The 21,418-nt window shown below is 43.3% G+C and overlaps 1 protein-coding gene across 1 annotated transcript in view; it reads left to right on the top strand.

The window, feature by feature from the left end:
* Positions 1-319: 319 nt before the first annotated feature.
* Positions 320-21,418, top strand: part of TMEM196 (transmembrane protein 196) — a 69,500-nt gene continuing 48,401 nt past the window's right edge. Inside the window, exon 1 of the mRNA XM_044295543.1 lies at positions 320-472. Coding sequence (XP_044151478.1) covers positions 320-472 — 153 coding nt within the window. The remainder of the gene's footprint in view (positions 473-21,418) is intronic.

Raw genomic sequence — 21,418 nt, 5'->3', positions numbered from 1 at the left:
TGGACAGCAACTCTATCTGATGGGAAAGCTAGATGGCGAATTGGAAGCTTCAGCACCCTGGTCAGTGACTACTCATGCAATGATGACCCTATGGTTTCTGGGATGTTCTCCTGATCACTTGGAATATCAAACGGAAGTTTAAGATTTTCTTTCTGTTTTTTCTTTTTTTTCTAATAACACGTGATTTATCCTCTAATGACATGCCTTGTAGGAAAAGTTTGGATAAGAACAGAGCAAAATAATATCCAAAAAGGAGCTCCTCTGAAGGCTGATACTTGGCTTCCTTGCTTGATCTGAAAGGAATGATGACTGGAGAAGCATGTGCACCAGTAGCCAAATCATTGGAAGCCTCCTGGTGCTCTCTGTGTTGGAGACAGGACTGGGCTTATCCAGTGTAGTTGTGGGAGCTGTCACTTTTGCCAGGGTGAGGACTAGGACGGATCCACCACCACAGCTGGGAGACTTTTCTCCGGTATGGAGCGGGGCGTGTGTACGTTAGTCATTTCACTATCTTTTCAGTATTATTAATCACAGTTTTGCTTCGGATAGTTATGCTTCATCTTTGTAATTAACTCCACAATAGTGAAATCTGTCATTACCAAAGATTACGTTTGCAAGTAATATTTGGGCCAACATTGTGTATTATTAATATTATTAATAACTAGTGACATAATTGATACCTTTTGAATGTGACCTCTGCATTTTGGATGGTAACTGAGCTGCTGCTTTTTATGACTGTGTGTAGACTATGATGTAGTGTGCACGATGTCTGATCATAGAAGGCTTGATCAATAGATGTATTAAATAATCTATTATTCTTTCATATTTAGCCGCAGCTTATACAATGGGGTTACATTAATCACATGCATCATTGCCAACTATATCTAGATAATCTAATGCATCCATAGATATTTTTAGTTCACCCATTTTCCATCTATATACTGGTATAGTACAGTGTGTCATGACTGGTTTGCTGGGTAAGTGAATCAATGGTAATGCAATATGTTAGAGTTTATATGCAGCCAGCTATCTGTTTATTAGTCTGGTTACATATGTCATGCAATATGTTGTCACTGTGACATATTATACAGTAGAGGCATAAAGCATAACCCAGCAGACATAGCTAAGGAGTTTTCTAATAGCATTACTTGATTAGATCAGTGGTTCCATACTGAGCCACATGGTTCTGAACGGCATAGTTATCAGAAGGAAGACCCAAGGAAAGTGATGCCACCAGCCATGAGTACATTACTGAGTGAGATCAGTGAGATACTTTATTTTATAATGTTGGCCAATGGTATATGGATAAAAAGGGTGAAGTACTTGTTGGGTTTGAGTGTAAACCATGAGTTCCTCACTCTTTATGCAAGAAATTGCAAAGCGGAGGAGTCCATTTTGAATCTATGTGGATAAATCATCTAAAGAAGTAGTCATTTTATACTGAATTGAGCAATGTGTAATCTACTTATCTGGACATGTGAATGTTATAAGCGTCTATTGTATTATAGCAAATACTTACACAAAGCGCGTGACTATTCTTGGAAGTCCCATAAAAATGAAAGGAGATCAGACCATGCAAGCATTCCCACCGCCCAATTCACCTCTATAGGACTGCTGGAAAAAGCCAAGCCAGCTATACTACCTGACCTATCTGACACCTGTCTGGCATTGGTGGCATATCCTAGTGATGAGATGAGACAACCCCTTTAATATAAGATCCATAAATACATAGATAAGATTGTCCTACAGACAAAAGTTTACCTCTTTCTTAGTGATTGTAATGTGCGTTTGAGTCGGCTCCGTGTACTGCTCATTTAGAGTATGCTCACATGATGCAAATTTATTGTGGATGAAATCTACAAGTATATCTGCAACACAATTGTGAGTTGTGGATTTATTTTCAGATTTAATAAAGTTACTGGAAGAAATCTGCAAGTAATCCATAAGATAATGGGCATGCTGTGGGTCCTTCATGAGCAAATCCACATCTAAAAACTTGCAACATGCGGTGTCAGATTGGAAAATCCTATAGACTTGTATAGGGCTGTACTTTGCTGCGATTTCAGTGTGCAATCTGTGCCACAAATCCGCAAGAAATTTGCTACATGTGAACTTAGCCTTAATGTGCAGAAATGAGCAAATTTCCCCAAATTCCTTGTGGGTCCAATTGGATTGAATCAGCTGTTTGATTAATTCCATCCAAATTACGTCAACCTGGAATCGAAATCGCCCAATTGCCCTGAAAATTCATGTATGACACTCTGAGGTCTCTGTATCCAACGCCTTTCAAGCTTATTAACCCCTCCTACCCCAGAATTTTTTATTTTTTTTTGCGCTCCCTGCCTTCCCAGAGCCATAACTTTTTTATTTTTCCATTCACATAGCCGTATGAGGACTATGAGGGCAAAAAAAACACAAATTTACCATTTTTTTATTTGCGAAGTTTGGTGAGCGATAAAACTGACCAGTTACAGATGCAGCAGGGTTAACACACAAACTTAACTCAAATTTCTTAACTCATCGTGTTATCTTGAAACAAAAGCCATTGAAAAGCAATTAAAGGTGTTTGCTTTAACGCATTTAATTTATATAACATGTCTCATAAAGCATGTGTGTTAACTCTACTACATCCGTACTTTCATTCTACAGGTCAGTACGAATCTGGCAATACTTTATATGTATAGTTTTTCATGCATTTTAAAACTGATAAAAAATAAATAAAAAACAGCAGGCACTCCACAGCTATGGCGCCTGCTCCGCTCAGTAGTGGACGCCATCTTTAAGGATCTGGCTGCTGGTCGGGAAAGGGTTAATGCCGAGACTGCATTAGCAATGTCAACGTGACAGTGACATATATGGCTTTGGGTAAACGCATTGTAGCCCGTGGTAACAAACACTCTATTTAAAAATGCACTGCCCGGTCATATTTTTTTGTCGTTAAAAAATATCACTTTTGGGGTCAGATGCCTACTTCTCCATCTCTAATTATGCAGCTATAGCACTGAAGAAGGAAAGCAGAATCAATCACATGTTTTGCCAAGGTCAAAAGCAAAATGCGCTGTGGTAGACAAACCTAGAGGGACAGAGGTACCGTGGCATAGTCAGGCCATATCTGGTGACGGTAGGCACAGGCATAAGGATATACTTTACTAGTTAAAAGAATTTAGTCTAGTTTCACATCTGAGGCACAGATTTCCGGCACGCTGTTGTGCCTGCTGGAGTTCTTCGGATCTGACATTGCCAGATAGTGCCATCTGCCCGCTGGACCCTATTGACTATAATGAGTTCCGACAGAGATCCGGCCAGAAAATGTTTTTTGGCCAGACAACATCTGGCCAATTCTGGGCAATCTCTGCCAGAAAGCTGTGCCGCAGATGTGAAACTGTATCACTCTGGAAACTGTAACTAAACTACACTAATAGTTTAAAACATGCTGATCTCCGAATAGAGATGAGTGAATTTTTCAAAAATTAAATTCGCCGGTTTGCCACATTTTTCGAGAAAAATTTGGTTTGATCCGAATAAATTTGCTACGAATTAGTAAAAAAACTGCTATTTCCTGGCTGCTGAGAGCCTTTATAGTGGTGTAGAACACTGTGCCTTGCAGTAACACGCATAGGGATTTTGCTTTGGTAGTGAGTCAGTATGACATGCAGATGACAGACGTCGCTCTTAGAATCACTGCACACTTCACTTATTAGGGCAGTCACAGGGCCAAAACTGACGAAATAACTTGTGTGAACTCAGCCTCACAGGTCGATGTAAGCGCCAAAAAGCGCACTCCTTTTACACCCTTATCAGCTGATTCCACATAGATGTCTACAAAACCTGTTCTATTAAACACTTATACAAGTAGAGCCCCCGACAGAGTGGAGAGGGCGTCAGCAGTAAGTTTGTGTTGACGTCACTGATTCATTTTCCCCATTCTCTGATCCGTCAGAACAATAATCCACAAAAAACAGATCCTGTCTGTGGAGAATACGCCTTTACTCGGTCAACATTTGGTCAGTAATCCATGAGTATTGGTAATGCCCCCCAAAAAATGGAGTGGATCGAAAAACAGAGATGACACGTGAATGGAATATTTGCATGTCTTCAGTGCTTTGTACCCACTCCTGCTTTTGTCTACCAAATCACAAGCCAATTCTAATGGGACCATACAGTCCTTAAAGCTGCTACACAGACAGGAACCATTGTGCGTCTAGTTTTTCATTATTTCTGACAGATCAAAAGAAGTGTCAAATAAATGATGATGTCAGCTAAGCCGAAAGCCAGAATAGTGGACCAGTCATGAAGTGGGGAGGGTGGGAACAGCATGAGAAGTCCACAGAGTGGACCTATGACTTAGTGGTGAGGTGAAAGCCGCATGAGGAGACCACAGTGTGGCACAATGACAGAGTCTGGAGGTGGCAGCAGCATCAAGGTGACATACTGTGGAGGTGGGTGGCAATACCAGTACTTGCTGAAGATGGTGGGTGAAAGAAGGAGCACTTGGCATCAGATGTGTGGCATCAGGCGGGTAACAGCATCAGATTAGTAGCTGAGGCAGGTAGCCAGAAGAAACCGGTCTCTTTTGTAAAATGTTTGGTGTGGCACCATGGACGATCTAGTCTGATGCATCAGGCATTGGTGTGTGGAAATCCTGGCTGATCCACTCCTGATTCACCTTGATGCAGTGTCCCAATATGTGCTATATGTGGGCACTTTAAACTCTTACTTAATGTCATATCAAATGTATTGTGGTATCATGCTGTAGTTCCCTTTAACAGGCTGGCAGTGTCATTTAACTTTATTCGCCCCTTATATATATAGCTGGGGGGGGGGGTGTAAAGTTAGTGTGTCTGATGCTAATGAAGAGGAAGTTAATGGAGGAGGTGGAAATTTGTATTTCCACCCAAATAATAAAAAAATTATTTTAACGCACATAAGTGCAGCGCTTAATGCAAAATACAAGATATTTTTGTTTACCAAAATAATTCAAAAAAGATTTTACTGCATATAAGTGCAGCGCTTAAAGGGAATCTGTCATCAACTTTATGCTGCCCATACTAACAGCAGAATAAAGTAGAGACAGGTGACTTGATTTCAGCGGTCTGTCATTTATAAGTTCAAAGTAAGTGGTTGCCGAGAACCAACATCATAATCATTGCAGACTGGGCCTGGAAAAGAGTCACAGCCACCTGAGAAGAGTCATGGTTATTCATAAATTCCTGCTCCCCCTGCCCACCTGCTGATGATTCACAGTCTTCTACCTAGTTTTCTCCGTTTCTCTCTAAGAGAGAACTGACAATCATCAGCAGATGGGCGGAGAGAGCAAGGGATTGTGAATAACCAGGACTCTTCTCAGAAAGATTTGACTCTTTTTAGTGCCTGTGCTGCAATGATTAAGATGCTGGTTCTCAGCAACCACTTACTTTTAGCTCATGAGTGACACAAGGCTGAAATCAGCATTTCTGTCACTAATTTATGCTGCCTTCAGTGAGGTTCCCTTTAATGCTGAATACAAGATTTTTTTGTCCACCGAAATAAATCACACAAGATTTTACCACGTATAATAGCATCGCTGAACACAAGCTCCTGGGAAGGTCATGGAGCGTCCCTGTCATCCGGCATCTATTCACTCCGCTGAAGGATTATTTTAATAGTGTGTAGAAGCCACATGGGGTCCCCACGCTGCAGATTTATCATGGAGACATCATGGAGATTTAACTGCATATAACCGCAGCGCTGACCGATGAATACATTTTGTTTTTCGACCAAAATACTTTAATAAAGATTTTACCACATATGTTCAACGCACTGACTGACTGCTACCGCCACTACTTCCATGAACCCCTGCTACTTCCCGGATAGGTAGGCTGCTGCGAAGCAGGTGCTCTACCCTGGGCATGTTTGGCTCCTGACCTCCCACTGCTGCCACCCTGCTGAATCCCAGCCATGCTTTCAACACATATAAACGCCAACGTGAACTGAGAATGCATTTTTCTGTTTGTACTGAAATAGGCCACTAAACGCTTTCAACACATCTAACCGCCGCCGACGTGAACTAAGAATGTATTTTTCTGTTTGTAACAATAACAATAATAACAATAACTGACTGCTACAGCTGCTACTTCCGTGAACCCCTGCATCACTACTTCCCGGGCAGGTAGGCTGCTGCGAATCAGGTGCTCTACCCCGGGCACGTTTGGCTCCCGACCTCCCACTGCTGCCACTCTGCTGACTCCCAGACATGCTTTCAAAATATATAACCGCCGACGTGAACTGAGAATATATTTTTCTTTTTGTACTGAAATAGGCAACTGAATGCTTTTGCCACAAATAAGTGCACCAGTGAAATGCGTATATATATATATATATATATATATATATATATACATACACACACACACACACACAAACCGGATTCCCAAAAAGTTGGGACACTAAACAAATTGTGAATAAAAACTGAATGCAATGATGTGGAGATGGCAAATGTCAATATTTTATTTGTAATAGAACGTAGATGACAGATCAAACGTTTAATCTGAGTAAATGTATAATTTTAAAGGAAAAATACGTTGATTCAAATTTTCACGGTGTCAACAAATCCCAAAAAAGTTGGGACAATTAGCAATAAGAGGCTGGAAAAAGTAAATTTGAGCATAATGAAGAGCTGGAAGACCAATTAACACTAATTAGGTCAATTGGCAACATGATTGGGTATAAAAAGAGCTTCTCAGAGTGGCAGTGTCTCTCAGAAGCCAAGATGGGTAGAGGATCACCAATTCCCACAATGTTGCGCAGAAAGACAGTGGAGCAATATCAGAAAGGTGTTACCCAGCGAAAAATGTAAAAGACTTTGCATCTATCATCAACTGTGCATAACATCATCCGAAGATTCAGAGAATCTGGAACAATCTCTGTGCGTAAGGGTCAAGGCCGTAAAACCATACTGGATGCCCGTGATCGCCGGGCCCTTAAACAACACTGCACCACAAACAGGAATGCTACTGTAAAGGAAATCACAGAATGGGCTCAGGAATACTTCCAGAAACCATTGTCAGTGAACACAATCCACTGTGCCATCCGCCGTTGCCAGCTGAAACTCTACAGTGCAAAGAAGAAGCCATTTCTAAGCAAGATCCAAAAGCTCAGGCGTTTTCACTGGGCCAGGGATCATTTAAAATGGAGTGTGGCAAAATAGAAGACTGTTCTGTGGTCAGACGAGTCACGATTCGAAGTTCTTTTTGGAAATCTGGGACGCCATGTCATCCGGACCAAAGAGGACAAGGACAACCCAAGTTGATATCAACGCTCAGTTCAGAGGCCTGCATCTCTGATGGTATGGGGTTGCATGAGTGCGTGTGGCATGGGCAGCTTGCATGTCTGGAAAGGCACCATCAATGCAGAAAAATATATTCAGGTTCTAGAACAACATATGCTCCCATCCAGACGTCATCTCTTTCGGGGAAGACCCTGCATTTTTCAACAAGCTAATGCCAGACCACATTCTGCATCAATCACAACATCATGGCTGCGTAGGAGAAGGATCCGGGTACTGAAATGGCCAGTCTGCAGTCCAGATCTTTCACCTATAGAGAACATTTGGCGCATCATAAAGAGGAAGGTGCAACAAAGAAGGCCCAAGACGATTGAACAGTTAGAGGCCTGTATTAGACAAGAATGGGAGAGCATTCCTATTTCTAAACTTGAGAAACTGGTCTCCTCGGTCCCCAGACGTCTGTTGAGTGTTGTAAGAAGAAGGGGAGATGCCACACAGTGGTGAAAATGGCCTTGTCCCAACATTTTGGGGATTTGTTGACACCATGAAATTCTGATTCAACATATTTTTCCCTTAAAATTGTACATTTTCTCAGTTTAAACTTTTGTTCCGTGATTTATGTTCTATTCTGAATAAAATATTAGAAGTTGGCACCTCCACATCATTGCATTCAGTTTTTATTCACGATGTGTATAGTGAATTTTTTGGGAATCCGGTTTGTATATATTTTTACTGTAATACGCCCCTATACGCTTTTAATAGAAATAACTGCAGAAGGGAACTGAGAATATATTTTTCTGGTTGGACTGAAATAGGCCACTATATGCTTTCACCAGAATTAACTGCAGAAATGCACTGAGAATATATTTTTCTTATTTTACTGTAATACGCCCCTATACGCTTTCACCAGAAATAACTGCAACAGTGCAGTGCGTATATATTTTTCTCGTTGTAATGAAATTACACTTTAACCGGAAAACAATTAAAAAGTGCAGTGCGTATATATATTTCCTATTTTACTGAAATACACCCCTATACGCTTTCATCAGAAATAACTGCAACAGTGCAGTGCTTATATATTTTTCTTTTTTTACTGTAATACGCCTGTAACGGATCTCCTGGCACCCTGACTGGGTAGCTCCGTTGATGGATGCTCCTAGTGCTTCCTGACGGCTCCAAGCACTCCACTTGACACCGTAAGCACTGCTAACCCCACAAACCGCCGCAGGTTGGTTGGGATCTCACCGTCTTCTACCCACCCTGGACCTATGACAAGACTTCCAGATTCCAGTGGGTGAACTCCTCTTCCTTCAGAGAGCAATGCAGGAACTTTAATAGGGCTACATGTGACATTTGACCGACCGCAAGCATGGCTTTCCTGATCTGACAGTATATTCTAACACAGAGGCGTTCCCATAGTGATGGGGACGCCTCTAGTTAGAATATACAACGAACTGTGTACATGACTGCCCCCTGCTGCCTGGCAGCACCCGATCTCTTACAGGGGGCTGTGATCAGCACAATTAACCCCTCAGGTGCTGCACCTGAAGGGGTTAATTGTGCGTATCATAGCCCCCTATTAGAGATCAGGGGCTGCCAGGCAGCAGGGGGCAGACCCCCCTCCCTCCCCAATTTAAATTTCATTGGTGGCCAGTGCGGCCCCCCTCCCTCCCTCTATTGTATTAATAACATTGGTGGCCAGTGTGCGCCCCCCCCCCGGCCACCCCCTCCCTTTATTGTAATAATAACATTGGTGGCCAGTGTGCGGCCTCCCCCGGCCCCCCCTCCCTCCCTCTATTGTAATAAGAACATTGGTGGCAGTGTGCGGCCTCCCCCGGCCCCCCCTCCCTCTATTGTAATTAGAACATTGGTGGCACAGTGTGCGGCCTCCCCCGGCCCCCCCTTCCTCCCTCTACTGCATTAATAACATTGGTGGCAGTGTGCGGCCTCCCCCGCCCCCCCCCCCGATCATTGGTGGCAGCGGAGTTCCGATCGGAGTCCTAGTTTAATCGCTGGGGCTCCGATTGGTAACCATGGCAACCAGGACGCTACTGCAGTCCTGGTTGCCATGGTTACTTAGCAACAGTAAAAGCATCATACTTACCTGCTGGCTGCCGCGATGTCTGTGTCCGGCCGGGAGCTCCTCCTACTGGTAAGTGACAGTTCATTTAGCAATGCGCCGCACAGACCTGTCACTTACCAGTAGGAGGAGCTCCCGGCCGGACACAGACATCGCAGCAGCCAGCAGGTAAGTATGATGCGTCTACTATTGCAGTAGCGATTAAACTGGGACTCCGATCGGAACTCCGCTGCCACCAATGATCGGGGGGGGGAGAGGGGAGGCCGCACACTGGCCACCAATGTTATTCTTGCAATAGAGGCCGGGGGGAGGCCGCACACTGGCCACCAATGTTCTTATTACAATAGAGGGAGGGGGGGCCGGGGGGGGCGCACACTGTGCCACCAATGTTATTATTACAATAGAGGGAGGGAGGGGGGGCCGCACTGGCCTCCAATGATATTCAAACTGGGGAGGGGGGGTCTGCCCCCTGCTGCCTGGCAACCCTGATCTCTTACAGGGGGCTATGATACGCACAATTAACCCCTTCAGGTGTGGCACCTGAGGGGTTAATTGTGCTGATCATGGCCCCCTGTAAGAGATCGGGTGCTGCCAGGCAGCAGGGGGCAGTCATGTACACAGTTTGTAGTATATTCTAACTAGAAGCGTCCCCATCACCATGGGAACACCTCTGTGTTAGAATATACTGTCGGATATGAGTTTTCCGTTTGCAATTGCACCATATTGTGTCAACGTCAAACGGATCCGTCCCCATTGACTTGCATTGTAATGCAGGACAGATCCGTTTGGTTCCGCACAGCCTGGTGTGTTCGTGGATCCTCCAAAAATCAAGGAAGATCCACGGACGAAAAAACTGTCACGGATCACGGACCTACGGACCCCGTTTTTGCGGACCGTAAAAAAAAAAAACGGTCGTGTGCATGAGGCCTTAGGCTGTGCAGCCAGTCTACCTTCTCCTTCAAAGTTTTAGTATATGAACCATAATCCTGAGGCAAAAGGCTGGCAAACAGGCCCCTCCAAATCCCAGTGGCGAGGTTATTTCCGCCACAACGCCCCTACAGGCTTTCAACAGAAATAACTGCAACAGTGCAGTGCGTATATATTTGTATTTTTTTTTTACTGAAATACGCCCCTATACGCTTTGACCAGAAATAACTGCAACAGTGCAGTGCCTATATATTTTTCTGGTTGTACTGTAATACGCCCCTATACGCTTTCAACAGAAATAACTGCAGAAGTGAAATGCGTATTTTTCTTGTCGATAATGCAGGGACTCGAGGACTCACTCTTTAGCAGGAAGTCTCCGGTGCTTAGCGGTGGAATGAGACTATAACCATAAGAAGTACAGATTTAAAATCAGCATGCTTAAATCTATGGATTTGAATAGTGTTCCCGCCAATGTGATTATCTACACTGCTTAACATAGGGATGACCAGCAGTGAGGCAAGGTGAATTTATAGAAGCATATCGATATAAAAGAGTGTCAGCAGAAAAAGAGCAAATGGTCTTCACTTTCTATACATTTTCCAACCACATCTGCTGGAAGTCTGTTCCGCGTGTCTACTATACTTTCAGTAACAGAATTTCCTGACATTGCTTCTGATTTTCCCCCAACTAATTCCAGATTGTGCCCCATTTCTCACATCTAGTTTCTTAATAAAAACAATTCCCTTCAGACCCTTATTTAACTATTTAATATAGATATACTGTATATAAGGTTTCCCTTCTTTCCTCAGGGCTATACAAGTTCTCTAAAATTCTACCGAGTTTTATGCTTAAAGGGAACCTGTCACCAGTTTTATGGTGTCCTAACTAAGGGCAATATAAATAAGTGACTGATTCTCTTAGCAAAATGCTGGGTCACTTTCTTTAATTGACATTCAATCTGCCAACATCTTGTGTTGAAAAGCTCCAGCTGATAATGATGAGTCCTGAATATTCATGAGCTCCTGACTCTCCCTGCCTACCTGCTGCTGATTGACAGTTTTTTTTCAATATGAATCAGCAGCAGGTGGGCAGGGGAGTGGCTATAGCTGCTAATTAAATAAACGCTGGACTCGAATTAACTCATTATCATAAGGCATGTGGCAAGTTTGTATATATATTATGAAATAACCATCTGTCAAACCAGTAAGTCAATACATCTAAAGTACTTTTTGGTAGTTAATGATTGTATATAATTAGTTAGATAATAATCAAATATCCACACGACAGGTTCCCTTTAAGACTTTTGACTCTTTTTGCTGCTTGTTTTTATACCCATTTTATTTTATTAATGTCATAGAGAGAAATGTATTTAATTGACTAATTGAATCAAAGAGTAACATTTCTTACTTTCTTATTCTAAAGAGGTATATCGAAAGGTCTGATAGGTGCCGGTACCACCTCTGGGACCATGCTCCTATCTCAAGTTCGTGGGCCCCAAAGTGAATTGAGAACAAGCTGCGCATATGCAACTACACCTCCACATGCTATTCCACAGTAGTGAATGGAGGGGTGTCAGCTTATGTGTAGCTTGGTTTCCATTCACTGCTGGTTCAGTTATTTTTGGAAGGCAGTGAATGGAGAGGACATTGCGCATGCGCTGCATGTTCTCTGTATACGGTGGTGACGTTTTCTTCAGATAGGAGCGTGTCCCAGAGACATTGTTGGCATATCCTATTGATATGCCATAATGTTCCAGGTGAAATAAACCCTTTAAGTACTCCTCATTACATAATTATATTTATGGTCCTATTAAATACAGTTTTCAGGGGTAAAATATGTGAAGCACTTTTAAACACAGTTAGTTGTTCAGGTAAAGGGTTTGGATATATATCCATGGAAGAAAGCAATCAGGCATCTGCACATTATACAATTATACCATCTACGGTGGAGGCTCAGTCTTGGCCCTCCATCACAGAATTAGTCAAAAATAGTAGAGAGAAAAGTCCTGCATTCAGGACTTTATTCTCTACAACAACAAAAAACGAACGGAAACCTAACAGACCCTATTATAGTCAATGGGATCTGTTAGACTCAATTCCTTCACTTCACTTCCATTATTTTTGCTCTTTAAGCAGAAGAACGGAAATAAAGAGTGCCAATGTGAAAGCGCCCTTAGTAACAATACACATACCAGCAGTATGTGAGTTCTGAATGAATATGTCAGTAGTGATAACTTTTGACTTACATCTAAAAGTCTACATCTAAGAGACTTTTTTACTAGGTGAATGCATCCCTAGAGTTCTTTTGTTTTTAAAAGGAGGGTCCCAGAAATTGCCCCATACAGTCTATCTTTAAGATTCTTTATAGGGGCTGGAATTCTGTTTTCTTACACAATGCACAAAATCCCTTGTTTCTCTTCACACAACAAATTTTATGATCAAATTTAGGGGTTTTGGAGCACCACCGATATTCTTAGCCCTCAGACATAATCTGATTGCCTGCCTCTGTTACGATATCAAGTAGATCAAAGACTCACAAACACACTGATCCTAAGTAACATTTACAATGGAGTAGACACAATCTCATATGCCTCATATATCACCATGGCGTCCTATACTCCAATGGCTGTGATATGCAACTGCTTTCTGTAGGTACACCTATATGTTCACTTAGGATTTAATATTTTAATTAGAGATGAGTGAACTGAATCTCACAAAGTGGAATTCGATCCGAATTTCAGGATAAATTAGAATTGCCGCGAAGCTGAATTTCCTTGTGCTTCGTGGCTTCGATTTAATGTGAAATGTGAAAAGTCTAATAAACAAAAAAAATCATACTTACTTCCTACATGTGCTCGTGACGGCCCGGCCGCCGCCATCTTGATTGAAGATCACGGCCGAAATCCCATGCCTGGTGACATATGACGTCGCAAGCAAATGGTGGTGGTATCATTTAAAAAAATGTTTATGTTACTGTTACACTGTTTTTACTCTCAGATGCCGTGATCATGTATGAACGCAGCATCTGTGGGGTACAATGACGGGGAGCGGCGCTATTGCAGCTCCTTGTTAGTTCACCCCCTACTTACAAAAGTTTTTTGTAAAGTTTGGCATAGCAGCCGAATCAAATTTTCCAAAACTTCGCTCATCTCTAATTTTAAATAATTCTAATAAATTCACAAATTCTAAATTCGTGATCTCCAGTATTATCTTGATTGTGAAAATCGGCGATGTAATATGCGATTATTGCATGCGCAATACAGGCGTGGCTCACTTTTGTTACATTTTTCAAGCTGCTAGATGTTTCCTGAGACTGGAGAAAATGCACAGTACAGTAATTCCTATCACACTACCTAACACCCTGGAACCAGTGCTACACTATATCACTGTCTAACCTACACTGACTATCTCCCACTAACTATCTGTATTATATATATATAAGCTAACTAACTATCTATCTAATGTAGTGTGGAAAGCACAGAGCACAGCAATGACACTGCTCTCTCTCTCAGAACCGCAAAAAATAGAAGAAAATGGCTGCTGGGGAAGTTCTTATATAGTAAGGTGTAGGCAACTTTCCTATTGGTTGCTAGAGATGTTGCTAAGCTCAGACAAAGACATTGCAGCCTTCTCATTGGCCCACAAGCAAGAAGCAGTGAGGGTACTGATGGAAAAAAAATCTGCGATTATGAAGATATAGTACTATATTTTAAATCTTCGCGAATTCTCAAAGTGCCGATATTCACGATTAAAATTTGTGATTGGAATATTTGCGATCAACACTAAATAGAAGCTGGAAATCTGTCTGATGTTCATGTGACTACTGAAGAAAGACTTTGAAAAATCTGGACTGTAAGATTCCTCTTAATGCTCTGTGGTTTGAATAGAAGTATATAATTTAATGCTTTAGTGCTCGGTGCCACCAGTCAAGGCATTGCTCCCACCTCTAATTGATTTACAATGTGGGATGATGACTGAGCAATAACTACTTTTCTGACTTCTCTACTGACTCTCATATTTCACAATACTTTACTCATAAGATAAGCATATCAAATTGGTTAAAATATAAGTCAACATGCCAAGATAACAGATTTAGTTGGAAGCATACACAAATAAATATTTTGCTGTTTTTCTCTGATAAAAATGTACGGAATGGTTTCTATACACTGTATTATCTATCTATCTATTCAAATAAAATAAGCTTTGTTGGCAGGACTAAAAACATTTTAGCATTGCCAACGGGTTGGGGGATTGGGAAACGTCCAGGGTGGGGGTATAGGGTAAGTTTGGGGGATGGGGATACATCCACGGTGGAGGTATAAGAGTCCATGGTATTTCAGGCTCCTTGCAGTCTATGGCAGGCAGTAATATGCTGTGCTGCTATGGCTGCTGTGTTCTCCTCTTCCCCCAGCAGTATGGAGAGACTTTCTTCCTCCTCCATAGAGGTGATGTCTGGGCAGAGATCAGACAGTCTCCTGAAGTGAGAGTCCCTGACTGCTGAGTATTTGGGGCACAGCAGCAGAAAGTGAGCCTCATCCTCCACAGCCTCTTGGTCGCACTGCTGGTCTCTACAGTTCTGCTCTCCCTAGGCATGTACGTACCTCTTTCGGTGACGCCCAGATTCGATGAGCAGGCTGTGGGCATTCAGTCTATACCGGCTCAGGATCTGACGGTCTCTTGGATTGGGGTTTCTCCAGATATGGAACCCTTTGCCCTCTGGTATACTGTCAGCTTTTCTGATGTTCTTATGTAATCCCTCCAGACACTGATATACTCTTCTTTGCCCTTGTATATCGTCCTCTGGATTTCACCCTTTACCAGGCTGTACTGGTTGGTGGCTTGGGCAGTCTGGGTTTGGGTGACTTGTGGAGGGCTTTGTTTTTCTGGGGCTTCTTGGTGTAGCAAGGCTTTTGTGATGGTAGGAACTGAGACTCTGCTATGCAGATGGGCTCTGAATGATAGCATCCTCTTCTGGACAGCAAAGTGGGAATCTGCCCAGTTCTGCTGGACAGGAGCTGTTCGAGGTGCCTCTTTGGACCTGGAGAAGGTGTCTGCAGAATTCTAGGTGGAATAGTTCTGTTGGCAGAGAGTCACACTTTGACTGATGTGGGAGATGCCTGGGCCCCAGACTTCGCTGCCATACAGGAGGATTGGGGCGATAATTGTGTCAAGGATTTTAAGTCAGACGGTCATTGGTGCCTTAAGATGATACAGATGCCTTCTGATGGCATAGAAGGTTTTGCTCGCCTTGTCTTTCCGTGTTTCCATGGCTTTCTTAAAAAAACTGATTAGCTGATTTCTAAGCCCAGGTAGGTGTAGCTGGCGGTTTCTAAAAAAGTGGATCTATCTATCTATCATTTATCTACAGTATCTACCATTTATCTACAGTATCTATCTATCTATCTATTTGTATGTATGTATGTATCATCTATCATTTATCTACAGTATCTATCTATCTATACCCAACTAGTATTTATCTATCTATTTAGTATATTTCTATCTATCTATCTATCTATCTATCTATCATTTATATTCTATCTATCTATCTATCTATCATGTATCTATCGGTCTCAGATGTAGCGAGCACCAAGCTGAATTCAGTTTAGTTTGATTCTGCCAAATCAGTCAATTGAAACAACTACCTGAATCAAAAGTGCTACAACAGGCCTGAGGTCTCGTGGGACTCATGACTGGGTCAAATCTACAGTATCGGGGGGCGTGGCCGGATGCCGAGCGGACGCATAGAAGGAGAGCTCCGTGAGACCAGGCCATTAAGCGGCTCACAGCGCTACTTATAAAAGAAACCTGCAGCTACTTACTGCCCTCTGTACCTCCGGAGCAGCCGAGGACACTGCAGATGATGACTAGGGGCAAGAAAAAAGGCTCAGGGCTCCAGAAGATGACAGCCTTCTTCCCCTCTGCTAAAGCCGTCAGGCAAGATGGCGCGGACTCCCGCCAGAGAGGACACTCCACGCTCCTCTCCCAGATCTTCTGGATCCAGCTCACCTCTGCTCATGCCGAGCACACAGCAGGACCCTTACATCTCTCCTATGCAAGATAGCAAAACGCATAAAAGGGTGAGTGAGTATCCATCACAATCCTCACTGTCTGCAGCAGCTACTGAATCCACCATTAACCCTAACAGCACTGGTCTGTCAGTAGCCATTATGCAAGATATGCTCACTGAACTCAAACAATCGATCCACAGAGACTTTAGAGATACTATAGCTACTATACATGCTGAAATTGTGGCCATAGGGGAGAGAACAGCTCATCTAGAAGATAAAATGGAGGAATTTGTCACTGCGCACAACTCTCTGGTGGATGTTCATAACTCAGTCGAAGATGAGATTTCCACCATCAAACTAAAATTGGCAGATCTGGAGGACCGTTCCAGAAGGAACAATATCAGGTTTAGAAATATCCCTGAGTCTGTGAATGACACACAGCTATTAGAATTTTTAAACAGACCTCATGGTGGCATACCTGCCCGACGCCTCCAGTACTGATCTGACCATTGACAGAGCGCACCGCGTTCCAAAGCCAAAGTCACTGGCTCCCTCAATCCCCAGAGATGTATTAGCCAGAATTCATTTCTATCATGTAAAGGAAAGTCTAATAAGACCAACGGTGAAAAAGGACGATCTCCCAGAAAGATTTCAAAATGTCCTTTTATTTACTGATTTATCTCCTGCCACTCTAGCAAAAAGAAGAGAGTTCCAGCAATATACAAAAATCCTCAGAGAGAATAATATCCCCTATAAGTGGGGGTACCCTGTGAAGCTGATAGTCAGATATCAAAACACGTCATCTGTTTGGAATACTCCTCAAGATGCTGCTGCTTCTATCACTAAATGGAACCTCACTTCCCCTGATATCCGTAAGGAAATTAAGGATCCCTCGTCGTCGACTTCACCTCCAAGAAAAAAGATGTCCAACCTTCCTCATGAGTGGTCAAAAGTAGGATAAAAAGCTGTATTCGATATAGCTGATGTGAGACATCTCCATACCCATCGGTAGCATCGGACAAATATTAATTGGCCGGTCATTTCACGGTCGCCTTAGGATATTGATCCTAGCTCGCACTCTAATCCTTTTTATAGTTCACCCCTCCTGGAAGAATTCACTTAGCTTCTTGTAGATTGTGGTCCTGGTGGACCCCCTTTGTAATGTTATTACAATGTTGGTTACATGCAGTTTTTTTTATGTTTTCTTCTCTTTTCTTTTTTCTATCTGCTGTATAAGGTTACTAAAACTCATAATAAGAAGTCAATATCTGGACGCAGGTCAATCTCATCAGTCACCATATGCCTGGTATTTCACAATGCATATATGTTCTTATACGAAAAGCAAACAATGTGTATACCCTCTAATAATCTGTGTACCCGTACAATTGTCTTGTGACAGAGATATCCCACAGCACACAATTTTAAACCTAAAATGGGTCTAAAACTCTTATCTTATAATGTTAAAGGGCTCAATAGTCCCTTTAAAAGGACTAAACTGTGGTCTTAAGTTAAGAAACAAAAAAGTGATATTATATGTATTCAGGAAACACATTTAAATGCCTCAGACACTCATAGAATACATCACCGAGATTTCCCATTCTTATTCTTTGCACCTGCTACCCATAAAAAAGGCGGAGTACTGATAGGTTTTAGGAATTCAATTGCCTTTGTTCTCCATAACATCGTTGTAGACGAAAAAGGCAGATACATAATTATTATATGTGATATCAATAATACTCAATATACTCTAATAAATATGTACGCCCCTAATAGACATCAGATTAGGTTTATTAAGAAAACCATCAGGCTAGGTCAGGATATCAAACAAGGGCTATTTCTAGTATGTGGTGACTTCAACATTTGCCCTAACCCTACACTAGATAAATCATCACGAACACAACAAACAAACAAAAACTCTGGTCTCCAAGATTATCTTTTTGAGGAGGGACTATATGACACATGGCGAGTCCTCCATGCTAATGAAAGGGATTACACCTTCTACTCTAATCCTCACAACTCTTTTTCAAGAATAGACCTAATTATTGTAGACAAATGGTTACATCAGGAAATTATTTCATCCAACATTCACAATATAACCTGGTCGGACCACGCTCCAATATCGCTAATAATTAAAGACCAATATTCTAACACAGTACCCTCTCCTTGGAGAATGAATAACTCTTCACTACAGTCAACCGCCATTAATAATGACATCACGAAATCCCTTAAGGAATACTTTCTCTTAAATGATAATAATACAGTACTTGACACGTCCTTATGGTGTGCTCACAAAGCCTTTATACGAGGTCATTTGCTAAAGCATGCAGCAACTCAAAAAAAGATGCGCCAAAAAACCACAGATGTTTTAACATCTTCAATTCGGGAACTAGAGAAGAAAAAAATCCTCATTAGACTCCACCATAGGTTCTCAAGTAAAGAGAGCCATGTGACGAACTGCGACCGCCGCGGCCACAATACGTCACGAAACCGTCACAGCGCCCCTAGTGGCCAATCGGCAAACAGGCCTCCCAGCCACTTTCAGCACACCGACAGTCTAACTTGAGTCCGTACAGTCGATAGGCTGAAAGCGCAGGGAGTGGACCGCCGATTGACCGCCAGTAAGCGTGCGACGAACTGCGACCGGAACTACACACAGGGTAGTTTAACTGCCACCACCTTGCAATTTATGGGAGCAAAGAACCCACTATCTAGATAACACAACCGAGTAGCTTTCTCTTCGGAGAGGCTAGGGTAAGTTTTTGCAGTGTTTGAAAACAGGCATATGGCTAGAGAAATGACTTGGAGGTCATTTATTATATATCTATATACAATACAAATTATCACGATGCACAGTAATTATAAACACAATAATCAAGGAAAGTATAGTCCAATAAACAAAAAGAGAGAAAAGAAAGAAAATACTTAGTTTCCGCAGAAAAGATGTCCGTTGGTGAAATAGTCCGTTGCAGGGGTAAAGTCCAAGAAGCCTTTGTCCAGTGTAATATGCCTACAGCCCACAGGTTCTCTGGCTGAGGCCCTCTAGGTGTTGTTAAAAGTGGAGAACTCCTTTAGCAGATCCTAGGTCTGTGTTATAAAGGGTCCTAGAATCAAGGCGGGGAATTGAGAGTCCGCCTGCTGGGCAGGCTGTATTCCTGAGGTGCATGTCAGTTCTGAAATATGTCATGTGCCATATCGCGGGATGTCTCCGCTGTACACAAGTAACAAGCACATATTCACATTCCCCACAAAATATGGAGTTCAGGGATACCAAATATTACTATTATAACTGGTTCTATGATGGGGTAACACCACAACTTTATCTGGGCACATCTTAGAGTTATGTTTGTCCTATGTAAACGTCCAGTGAATTCTGAGTGACACGATGATGTAATTTTTACGTCCGTAAGATGCATGGGCTCTCTTAAAAAAGGTAAAAATCATATCTCAGATTCATGTTGCAATCTGGGAAACCTTGGTGCCGGACTGTCTGCAGCAAGCCAGCTTACAGACCCTGATAGCAGCGACACCAATCGGCTCCCCCCCAGGTGCAGTCTTCACACCTAGCTCTGATATCTCTTCAGGAAGGGAAGTTCTTTTGTCAACCTAAGGAAACCAGCTGTAATTGCGTTATCTGCTAGGCATCTATTGACTGACTTGAACAAAAGGACTATGTTGTTCTCTGGGTACAACAGAAGGAGACGCTCTGAATAATCAAATTGTAGGTTCTGGGGCCTAGGGAAATAATTACTGTTTAATAAGGCAGAGTAATATTGATAATATTGGGAGGACAGTTCAATATTCTCGCGGATCATCCGTGACACCTCCCCCCCGCGTCTGTGGCTAGACATCCGTCCGCAAGACGGGTGGCGTCGCCGCTAACCTGCGCTGATCGGTCTGGATCGCCGTTGCACCGGGATAAGCCATCCGCATTTTGATGTCTGCTGCCTGCCCTGTGCTGGATGGTAAAATCGTACTGCTGCAGCGACAAGCTCCAACGTAGGAGCTTCCCGTTGGACCCCGCAGTACGGTTCAGCCAACTGAGAGGATTATGGTCCGTAATGATTGTGAAGGAGCGGCCGTACAGATAGGATTGAAGCTTCTGCAGGGCCCACACAATCGCCAGACACTCCTTTTCTGTAGTTGAGTAGGAGACCTCTTGGGGAAGAAGTTTCCGGCTCAGGTACAGAAGAGGATGCTCGTCCCCTTTTCCATCCACCTGGCTTAAGACAGCGCCGAGACCGTAATCTGATGCGTCGGTTTGCACTATGAACCGACGGCTGAAATCTGGGGCTTGAAGCACAGGGGCGCTAGCTAACGCCTGCTTCAAGGCCCGGAAGGCGTTCTCACACTCAGGGGTCCACGTAACCACTTTCGGGTGCTTCTTACCAGTGGCATCCGTCAGGGGCTTCGCGATGGCACTATAGGCCGGTACAAACTTCCTATAGTAGCCCGCGGTCCCCAGGAATGCCTGAACCTGTCGCTTGGTGATAGGACGAGGCCACGCTAAGATGGCGTCGACCTTTCCCGTGTCCGGTTTCAGGGTGATCCCTCCCACTCGGTGCCCTAAATACTGGACTTCCATCATGCCGATCTGACACTTACTTGGCTTAACTGTCAAATTGGCTGCAGCCAGCCGTTGCAGTACCTGGGACAGATGTTTGAGGTGTTCTTCCCAGGTGGGGCTAAACACCGCAATATCGTCCAAATATGCTGCAGCGAACGGCTGCATTTCCTCCAGCAGGTCGTTCATAGCCCGCTGGAACGTGGCAGGCACATTTTTCATTCCAAAGGGCATCGTCGTAAATTCGAAGAGCCCGAAGGGAGTGATAAAGGCCGATTTCTGCCACGCGTCCGGGGCAAGAGGGATCTTCCAGTACCCCCGGCTCAGATCCATGATTGATAGATAGCTGGCAGCAGCCAGCTTATCTAGCATCTCATCGATGCGAGGCATGGGGTAGGCGTCCGTAGTGGTTACAGCGTTCAACTTCCGGTAGTCCACGCAGAACCGCGTTGTCTTGTCTTTCTTGGGTACCAAGACGACGGGTGCCGCCCATGGACTACAGGACCTCTGAACGACCCCCAGTTCTAGCATTTCCCCCACCTCACGCTGCATGTCCGCCTGCACCTCCGGAGAGACGCG

Source organism: Bufo gargarizans, chromosome 5 (genome assembly GCF_014858855.1).
Source record: "Bufo gargarizans isolate SCDJY-AF-19 chromosome 5, ASM1485885v1, whole genome shotgun sequence".
Taxonomy (NCBI): domain Eukaryota; kingdom Metazoa; phylum Chordata; class Amphibia; order Anura; family Bufonidae; genus Bufo; species Bufo gargarizans.
This window is presented reverse-complemented; position numbering and strand designations above follow the sequence as displayed.